This window comes from Parambassis ranga, chromosome 13, assembly GCF_900634625.1.
Source record: "Parambassis ranga chromosome 13, fParRan2.1, whole genome shotgun sequence".
NCBI lineage: Eukaryota > Metazoa > Chordata > Actinopteri > Ambassidae > Parambassis > Parambassis ranga.
Genome location: NC_041033.1, coordinates 24,483,040 through 24,492,974, shown reverse-complemented (window position 1 = coordinate 24,492,974; position 9,935 = coordinate 24,483,040). Strand labels below are relative to the sequence as shown.

At 49.9% G+C, this 9,935-nt stretch overlaps 1 protein-coding gene and 2 non-coding genes across 4 annotated transcripts; all 3 read right to left on the bottom strand.

The window, feature by feature from the left end:
- Window positions 1-12: 12 nt before the first annotated feature.
- atg16l1 (ATG16 autophagy related 16-like 1 (S. cerevisiae)) lies at window positions 13-9,767 on the bottom strand. 2 transcript variants are annotated; one of them, XM_028418954.1, is made up of 21 exons: window positions 9,581-9,767; window positions 9,074-9,185; window positions 8,907-9,000; window positions 6,432-6,534; window positions 5,952-6,025; window positions 5,801-5,870; window positions 4,828-5,009; window positions 4,695-4,760; window positions 4,536-4,622; window positions 4,352-4,411; window positions 4,182-4,226; window positions 3,297-3,399; window positions 2,997-3,102; window positions 2,192-2,262; window positions 2,007-2,078; window positions 1,410-1,530; window positions 1,224-1,329; window positions 979-1,128; window positions 837-884; window positions 645-746; window positions 13-501 (listed from the first exon to the last, which is right to left on the bottom strand). In XM_028418954.1, the coding sequence occupies exons 2-21, from the start codon at window positions 9,177-9,179 to the stop codon at window positions 408-410; spliced, it is 1,860 nt and encodes a 619-aa protein (XP_028274755.1). In that variant the 5' UTR covers window positions 9,180-9,185; window positions 9,581-9,767; the 3' UTR covers window positions 13-407. The 2 variants fall into 2 exon arrangements, with proteins under 2 accessions (XP_028274755.1, XP_028274756.1); XM_028418955.1 differs by lacking the exon at window positions 4,182-4,226 and having other exon boundaries at window positions 9,581-9,766.
- On the bottom strand, window positions 1,597-1,866 carry LOC114445562 (small Cajal body-specific RNA 6). Its single transcript, XR_003671671.1, has one exon.
- LOC114445563 (small Cajal body-specific RNA 6) lies at window positions 2,681-2,951 on the bottom strand. The gene has a single exon (XR_003671672.1).
- Window positions 9,768-9,935: the final 168 nt, after the last annotated feature.

The following is a 9,935-nucleotide window of genomic DNA, read 5'->3' as shown; positions in this document are numbered from 1 at the left end:
ATAAACAACCAGTTTTATGCAGAGGCTTTTATTTTGAAGTTTCCTTTAGGTTCCTGTGTATGTGAGGTTAAAGCGCATGTGTGTTCTCAATGTGCAAATGTCATGTAAGAAAACACAGAGCATGTGTATGCAGAGTGTTTCTCTGCTCAGTGAACGTGTCCTTCACACAGCAGCTGTCCAGATCATGAACCACCAGGCGGTCCAAAGATGAAGTGCTTCTTCTGTCACAGTTAAAATGACAATGAACAACATAAAAAAGCTCCTGAAGCCAAACATAAAACCGAAGCAGCCCGTCTGTGACTCCCTCTTGTGCTGTGTCACCACCAAGGCCACAGATGTCTCATTGTCCAGCTGCTGACAGCCAAACTCTGCCCCCTTCAGGTCCAGCTGTGACAAAGTTCAGCCAATCACATGTCCGACCACAGGATGGCCCGGCCACCTTTGTCCACGCTGACAACGTATGCGCCCGACGGCGACCAGGACACAGAGTTGATGGCAGAGCTGCAGATGACAACAGGTTGAACATGAGAGCCCAGAACACACACGCCTGACCTAACAACCACCTGGCCAAGCAGCATGATGGAGGTGGTTACACGGCAATACTCATCTTTTAGGCCTGGGGCACTGTCGGCTCCAGTTCTTACTTGTGGTTCCGGTCCAGGGTTCGGTCCACTTTTCCTGTCAGGACGTTCCAGATATACAGAGCTCCGTCAGCGGAGCCTCCGGCTACGTAGCAGCCGTCAGGACTAAGAACAAACAGGAAAAGAATGATCAGGCACACAGTTGCTCTTCCTCTGAGGGAGAGGCTGGATTAAAGTGAAACTGGTTTAACCCACCTGAAGGTGACTCTGGTCCAGTCAGTTCCACACTTAAAGCCCTGAGCACTGATCACACACACACACAGTTACTACACCAAACAGCGGCAGTGGTCTGAACTGAAACTGTCAGGGTGTCACATTGGCTCACCCTGCTACACACCTGAATGTCTGTCTGACGGCATTAGTGCGCAAATCAATGATCTTGATCAGGTCGTCTCTGGAACATGACAGCAGCTCAGTCCGGTCATGGTTCAGGTCCAGAGAGGTCACTCGGCCCATCAACTCCAGCTCCCGCACAATGCTCTCCGCTCTGACACACGTTTCAGGTGTGTGTATGAGAGGAAGAAAAAACGTTACTTTAAGGGCGTCTACATCGTCAGGCGTGGCGATGAGCAGGAAACTGACCTGATGTCCCAGAACCGCACCTTCTTGTCGAAATGTCCACTCATGACACACTGCTCTGTGCAGACAATGTCATTACAGCTGGACCCAGCAAACACGGTCTTCATACCTACACGGGTGATCACACAGGTTATGCTTACACCACGGACTGACAGCAGCGGCTCGCTCTCAAATCATCCGGTTACGTACAGACTTTGCTGCGGAGGTCCCACAGTTTGAGTGTTCGGTCATAGCTCCCCGAGACGATGCGGGCGTTGTCCAATAGGAAGCGAGCAGACAGGACCTTCCCGCTGTGGCCCGTCAAGGTGTGCTGCGGAAGACACAGTACAGATGATGCACCGAGCGTGCTCACAGGAGCGTCTGTCTGGCAGTGTGTGGTCTCAGTAAAAGAGTGAGATCACCACTCGTGCCCCGCTCCCTCAGCCTGACGCTCCTACCGATTGATTCTGTCGGATGTCATCACATCACAGAGTCTGGATGATCTCAGTCCAGACTCTGTGATGTCCAATCCAGCCTGTCAGCAGCTGCTGGGACCATAATGCACCACTAGAGCAAGATGGTGGCAGAGAGCACGGACTGCTGGGAGCCAAAATGGTGGCTGAGGGCGGAGCCTGAGCATCAGACCTTTTACATCACATCACCGACCAGAGAACAGCATTTACTGCCGATACAGTTCTGATGAACAACTATTGACCAGTAGTCAATCAACTCTCTGCCATGCGCTGCTGATGACTACGCTCATCACACAACCCTGCTCTGTGCTCAGCTGAGATATTACACACTCACCCTCAGTCTGGAGTCATCCACAGTCCAGATCCGACTGGCGAAGTCGTTGGAGGCAGCAAGCAGGTACGAGCCCTGCACACAGAGACAGAACGCACACCTGCCTTCAGACATGACTAGTGTGGAGCTGCAGAGCGCACACACTGAACACAGTGCGACCCACACTGAACACACAGTGCGACACTTACAGCACTGTCGAACTCGATGCTTGTGATTCCTGCGTTGCTGCCGGTCAGAGCTCCTTTGGCCTCACAGCGTCCTGAAAGACCCATGACAGGAGGAGGAGCCGTGTTAAACATGAACCACCAACAGTTCTCCATGCATGCAGCTTCAAAGTCTTCAGAAGTGCCTTTAAGCTCTTATACTTCATGAGCACTGCACAGTGTAAAGCTCTACATAAATAACATCAAACATGCACAATGCTCTGGAGTCACTGTAACACACAGTGACATGTTATGGTGTACACTTCCTGTCTTCTGCACTTAGTGGGTGAGAAAATCTCTCAAAATAAATAGATGAATTTCTATGAAAGTGATATTAACATTCTGCACATTAGTTCATTTGTCTATAGCCAGCAGCCATATTAGCTTTCAAATCCATCAGAGCGGGCTGCTGAGACCCAGACAGGCTTCAACCAAGAGAATTGTCTCCCGAGCTATTGTCAGTCAGATGATGAAGGTCTCAGATTGAAAACTTTGGATCAGCTCCCCCCTCCTCCTAAGCTGGATGCTCCATATGGATCGGTTCTGTGGGATGTTATCACACCAAGAAGCCTGGATGATCTCAGCACAGACTCTCACTGTGATGTCACATCCTGTTGTGTCAGCAGCTGCAGGGACCATAATGCATCACTAGAGCATAATGGGGGCAAGAAGCATGGACTGCTGGGAGCTGGCCAGCGGCAGGAGGATTGTGGGTAATCAGACCTTTTACAGTTCATCACAGACCTTCACCACATGTGTAGATCACACATGTGTTCGATACGGAACTTACCAGCAATCACCTCCCACAGCTTCACCCTGCGGTCCGTCCCTCCTGTTGCTAGGAGACGGGACCCAGGGCTGAACCTTGCTGCATTTACTTCACCACTGTGGGCTTCCTGAAGGGGCACACATGAGGATGGATGAAAACACTCAAATATCAAATGTCACCATTCTCCTGGAGTCAGACTGACGATGGAAGACGACTGATGTGCTTCTCCCTCAGACTGTTGTGCCAGTCTGTGGTTTCCTCATTGACCCACCTAATCAGTCCGTCAATCAAACATGACATGCAGACGAGGGAGGTACTCACGAAGCTGTGCAGAGCAGTCGAAGGGACCCTGACCTCTGCACACCCTCCTGACGGAGTTTCTGTGTTTTCAGGTGAAGTGCTCAGAGAGTTGGCAGTTCGACGCCTGCCGAGGAAACGGAGTGTTTTATACATTCACACCTGAGCTGCCATAAGACAGAAGCCTGAAGGAAACCCTTCCAGTGTCCAGTGCTGTGCAGTCAGCACTGAACAGATAATACCCTGCTCATTGAGGCTCACATACATTTACCACTCGGATGGCTCATTCACACTGAAAGACATTTTCTAAAGGGTTAAACTTTCAGCACTGTAGCTTTTGTTATTCGAGTCAGACATGGACAAAATAATCTGGGTATTTGTTAAGAGTATAGAATGAACTGGATTGGGATTAACTGTTAGAACGACGTTTAATACAGCGCTGCCTTGATTTGGTGTCATCAAGGAGAGGGTGTGATTTGGTTGTGTTCACATCTCAGGGGGGAATGGCAAGGAAAGGAATTGAGAAGACACCGACTGGGAAATGTGAAGAGCTCAGAATCTGTGGAGCCTCTAGACGTGCTCAGGTTAATTTGGAAATACATTCATTGTTTGAATGTTTCAGTCAGAGCAGGCAGACCTACACTCAGTACAGATCAGAGTCCAGCTGTGCTCAGGTCAGACTCACAGCTTGACACCTGATCAGCTAATTATTGATTAGTGTTGATCACAAGGTCACCGTGTGTTCACTGCATCAGCACACTGATTAGCTATTCATCTCCTTGTGTCGGCCAATTACACAAAAGCTTCATGCAGACACACGCGGCGCTGAGGGTGCCACAGAGTGAGTGTGATCATGTCATGGGACATGACCTACTGACAGTGATCAGGTGAACACACACAGTCCTTCACCTGGAGTGCGGATGGACGAGTCCATGCTGGACACATTCAGACATGCTGCAGACAAACAGGTGGACAGACAGACGATCAATCACAGCATGAACAGACCAAACCACCACAGACCTGCAAAGACCCTCAAACACCAGGACAGACAGTGACACTGGACAGACGACGTCACATACCCGAATATGTTGGAGATGGAGTCGAGGAGACCACCAGGGGGCTGCTGGGATATTTTCTTACTGCGTAAAGAACACAATTTCACATGGCTCTACAATCAGCCTCTGAGGAATATGTGACACATTTTAGAGAAGGAAACTAGTGGAATGCTGATGATGATGTCCTGTGAGCAGGAAAGGGTCTCACCTAGGAGTCCTGCTGAGTGGCCGGTTCGGGGACGTCTCTCCTCCGCCCTTTCCTCCGTCCTCTGCCAGGACCTCGATGTCATCGTCCCTGAGAAGGAAAAGTGATTAGCCCTGAGCTCCAGCCTGAGAATATAATAATACAGAGCAGGAAATCACTGACGGGTCAATGGGCAGCGGCTCTTTGGCAGCATCAGCAAGCTCCTTCTGCAGTTTGGCCTGTCTACGTCTGAAACGACAAACACCAACAGGGTCACATCAGTTCAGCCGAGACCCCCTCCTCCTCCATGCGCTACCTGCTGTCTTTTTCATTCTCGGCATTCAGCCTGTTGGCCTCCTGAGCCTTCTCTGCCATCCAGCGAGACACCAGCTCCTGGTTGTCCTCAGTAGTCTTCCTTAGTTTCTCCTCCAGAGCAGAGAAGGTGATCTGCAGAGCGTCGTATTCGTCCTTTAGAGTCTGGTTTGCCCGCTCCAGGTCCTGCAGGAGCACAGGGAGTCATTACTCATCACATCCTCAGATGATGAAGGGCTCAGGTAGGGGTGTACAATGAGGGGAAAAGATCGAGAAGGATTACAACATGCTGGACACGATCCGCCAGAGCAGACATCGCATGGGGCACCTTCTATTAATTGCAGTTTGGCATGAGTATTTTTTTACCCCCTCGGCCAGCTCAGTGCGCTGAATGTGAACCGGACCAACCAATGGCAGCCTCCCTGTTAGATCCAAGGTGTGCAGAAAGCCATGGCTGAAATGAAACAAAAACTCTGCGCTTGTGTTTGCTGCCGTTCCTGCTGTCATCAGCGAAATCTCTTCAAAACCTCTGTGTGTGTGTGTGTGTGTGTGTGCTGCATGTGAAGGGCAGTGTGTATACATGTGTGTATCATTAGCATGCTAGGAGCATGTATGCATACTTTTTACTGTCACTGATGTCAGTACAGACTCCTGATCCTGTCTGTCAGCAGGTGCTAGGGCCATCATACACAACCAGAGAATGATGGTGGCAGAGAGCAGCAGGAGGATTGTGGGTAATCAGATGTTAACAGCTTCTCACTGACTTTCGTCAGTTCACAGCAGCAACTCTGCCACACACCGACATGTCTGAAGATTCATTCACCCAGGTCATGTTATCTCCAAGAGTGAAAATCTATGACACTGGGCTGAGTTCTACTGAGAGCTGAACCGGACTCAGGGAAGTGGCTAAATATCAAGTCCAGTTGGCTAGATTAAATTCTGTGAATCCTAATCTGATCCAGGTGACACCGTCATACCTGCAGGCAGCTCCTCAGCTCCCGACAGTCTCCCTCCAAGCCGGTGATCTGCTGCTGGTATTCCAACATTCTGAAACACATCGTCAAAGCATCTGTTATTGATCAGGTAAACGAAGACTTGGTCAGGTGCAGTGTGTGACTGTTAACTGACTTAGCCTCATTGTTCTGGATCTCTTTGTCTTTCTGCTGGATCTGGTTGTTCAGTTCAATCACACTCTGGGCCAGCTGTGGACAGAAAAAACAATCTGTGCACACACCTTTCCAACACATTCCAGTAACACAACAGCTGTAATACTTCCTCGGATCTATGTGCAGAACAGAGGCTGCTCTGACAAATGCAGTAAAAACCAAAAGTCCTGTCCTCCTCAGCAGGACGCCATGATGGAGTCACTGTCAGCAGCAGTCACATGACCAACAGAGTCTGACCTGCAGCTTCCTGCAGCTGAGTTATTCTGCGCACACACACACCTGACTGCAGACACGATTCTTCATAAAGGAGCAGGGCAGTGTTGCAGTAAACACTGAGGACACACTGAGTGGCAGCAGAACAAATTCATGCTGAAGCAGACTGACCGACAAACATCTGTTCCACTCAGAGGTGTGAGTAATGACACGCTCCCATGTGACCTACCTCTCCGCGTTTCTTATGCAGTTCCGTCAGCTCCTCTTGATGCTTGATCCTCATCTGAGCCATTTCCTGCTGCAGGGCGGTGCTGCGACTTGCATCCACAGGACTGAAACATGGAGGACAGGACACACGAGGACATGTCAGAAGACAGGAGACGCATCTGTCCTACTGTAACTCATTAGCTACAGTTAGGGAAAGAAATATTTTAACGCCTGCTGGTTTTAAAGTTTGCCACCAAAGAAATGATCAGTCAATCATAATGTTAATCTACAAGTTCAAATGTAGTCGGCCACAAGCTTTGCACACATCTCAGGGGGATGTCGTCCCACTCCGCAGATCCTCTCCAAGTCATTAATGTTTTGTGGCTGATGTTTGACAACCCAAACCTTGTCTATGGGATTAAGGTCTGGAGACTGACTAGGCCACTCCAAGACCTTAATATGCTCCTCCTGGAGCCAATCCTTTGTTGCCTTGACCGTGTGTTTTGGATCATTGTCATGCTGGAATACACACCCACGACTGTTCCTACCCTTGCCAGCCCCCTAAAGCATAATGCTTCCACCTCCATGTTTGTCACAGGCAGCATGCGGCCAGCGGGCACTGCAGGATTTCAGTCATTCCCAGCGTAGTGCGTCACCAACTGTCTTCTTGGTGTCTATGGTCCCAGCTGCCTTGAGATTATTGACAAGCTCCTCCTGAGTATTTCTGGGCTGATTCCACACCATTCTCATTACCAGTGAAACTCCACGATCTTGGAGCTCCAGACCAATTATCCTTCTTCCAGTTGCCAATAATAACACCAGCTGCTTGGAGGTGGTCTTGTCGTCCATTCCAGCCTTGCCTAGGTCCACAGTCTTGTCCCGACATCCTTGAAAAGCTCTTTGGTCTCGGCCATGGTCAAGAGTTTGGAATCTGGATCGACTGATTGCTTCTGTGGACAGGTGTCCTTTATACAGGTAACGAGCTGAGAGGACTCCCACTGTCAGCTCGTTACCTGATCACAATACACCTGGGAGCAGACATCCTGCTGCCTGATGGAGGATCAAACACTTTTTTCATTCGTAAAAATGCAAATTATAATTAATTATACACAGGTATTTTGAAAAACGGAGACTTCCCCCTTCCTTTGTGCCTTCATTTACACATAAACTGAGTTTTGGCCTCTGAAAACGAATCTTTCTAAAAACTGCCGTGTTTCAATGTGAACTGACAGAAATGGAGAAAAGCAGAGTCTGCGGCAGTCTGCCGTCAGTTGGTGCGCTCTGTTTCTGTGGAGTACAGCTGCCAGTCAGCTGTAGTCTAGTGATGGAAGCATTCCGGGCAGCGTTTGCAGTTCTGTTGGTGTCAGCAGGTTTAAATCCAGCTCCTCTCACTGTGCAGAGGAGCGGAGACATGTCAGGTCTTCAGGTTCAGCAACTTTGGAACAACTTCTGACACAAACAGTCAGACTACATGATGAGGCTTCTGATTGGCTTGCTCGGCTTTCTCCTTCCTACACTGCCACCCACAGGCCTGGCATAGTAACGAGGGCCTTGGGGGCGTATTTATGCGGGTTAATGTAAACGGAAACTTTTTTGAAAACGATGATGTGTGCGCGATGTTATTTTGGAAAACGGAGGGAAGGAAATTTTTAAAAATACCCTGTTATGTGTAAATGAGGTCTCTAACTTTTTAAAAATGTATTCTTTAGGATTTTTTGTTGTTGTTCTGTAGACTGATCAATTCTTTCAAAATCAGCAGGAGTTCAAATAATTTTTTCCTAACAGTATATGTCGTGTCTACAGAGCCCCTCTGATGACATGGCCAAAAAATAAATAAATTGTGGTCACGAACTATGTACAACATGCGCACAAAATACTAATTCGTGGCCATGAAATAGTATTGTTATTGACAGGGCACACGGGAGCACCCTCCCCGGGCAGCAGGGAGCACCCTCCCGGGGGCAGCAGGGAGCACCCTCCCCGGGCAGCAGGGAGCACCCTCCCCGGGGCAGCAGGGAGCACCCTCCCCGGGCAGCAGGGAGCACCCTCCCCGGGGCAGCAGGGAGCACCCTCCCCGGGGCAGCAGGGAGCACCCTCCCCGGGCAGCAGGGAGCACCCTCCCCGGGGCAGCAGGGAGCACCCTCCCCGGGCAGCAGGGAGCACCCTCCCCGGGCAGCAGGGAGCAATGATCGTCCCTCGCCCTGTCCATCATGTTGCTTTAACTCCTCTAATGGCTCTCGATCATTGCTCCCGGCTGCCCGGGGAGGGTGCGTCCTGGCTGGGCAGCTCGCTCCCCTGTGGTCTTGGAGCTCCCCAGTGCTCCAGCACATTGCCCAGAGAGGGACGCTCATTGTACCTGCTGCCTGGAGCCCCATCAATAACAACACTATCTCGTGATCGTGAATTAGTATTTCGTGCGTAGTATTTATACATAGTTCGTGGCCATGATTTATTTGTATTTTGACCATGTCATCAGGGGGCTCCGTACGAGTCTCACCTGGCCTCATGTCCTCTCTGGACGTCATATTTCTCAGCCTGGTACCTCTCGGATAGGACGGCCTGCAGATCTGACTTCTCCAGTAGACGATTATCTGAAACATATCAACCAATATTAGACCTGTGGACAGACATGTGTGTCCTTCATATTACTGTGTCCTCACTTACACTGGTGGACAATCTCTTCAAAAGCTTGCCTCTGGACTCGGTCTCGGAGCTTCAGCTGCTCTGAAATGTGCCTCTTCCAGGTGCACTCCACCAGCTTCTCCGCCATCACCACCTAAAGCACAAACAGACAGGCCCTGTACAGCTGATGGGGGTAGGACTACAAACCAGGAAGCGTTGCAGCAAACCGAGGAGAAGATTCCACCAGCGGCGTCTGTTAGCATCGGCTGCTAACTGGAACAACAACACAAACAGGAAGCCGCCAAGCTAACGTGCTAACCAACCGCCAGTTTTCAGAACCATTAACTTTGACGCAGTCGGATCGTAAGTGCTCGTCGGGTCGGCGCTGCGTGTTGTTCCTCTGCAGTTCGTGTTACCGAACAGATTTCAGAGCACAGCTCCCTGGAACACAAGCACCCATGACTCAACATGTTAGCATACTACCTGTCAGTGCGGTAGCATGCTAGCTGCGGCATTCCGTGCGCATTTAACTGCTTAAATTAAACTTACACCATCTAACGGAGTCCCGGGCGGCGGCTCGGTTCCTCTAACGACTGCCTTTAAACGCGATGCTGTCGTCTCTGTAGATTAAAGGTCCAGTTTCTCTCTTATTAACCGACATCAGGCTCTTCTACCGCCTCGCTCCAACTCTGCGCCATTTTGGCTCTAAAGACACACTTCCGGGAAAGTCGCAAGAAAATGACGTAAGACCTAGTGTCGTATCTTTTTTCCGTTTCTGCCTTCAGAGGGGGGTCGGTAGATGGTCCAGATTTATAGATCACACCTTCTGACTGTTCCACGTTCTTTAGACTTACGTCACCTGAGGTTCTAAATCCACAGTCAACGTTCTCAACCACTCATTTAA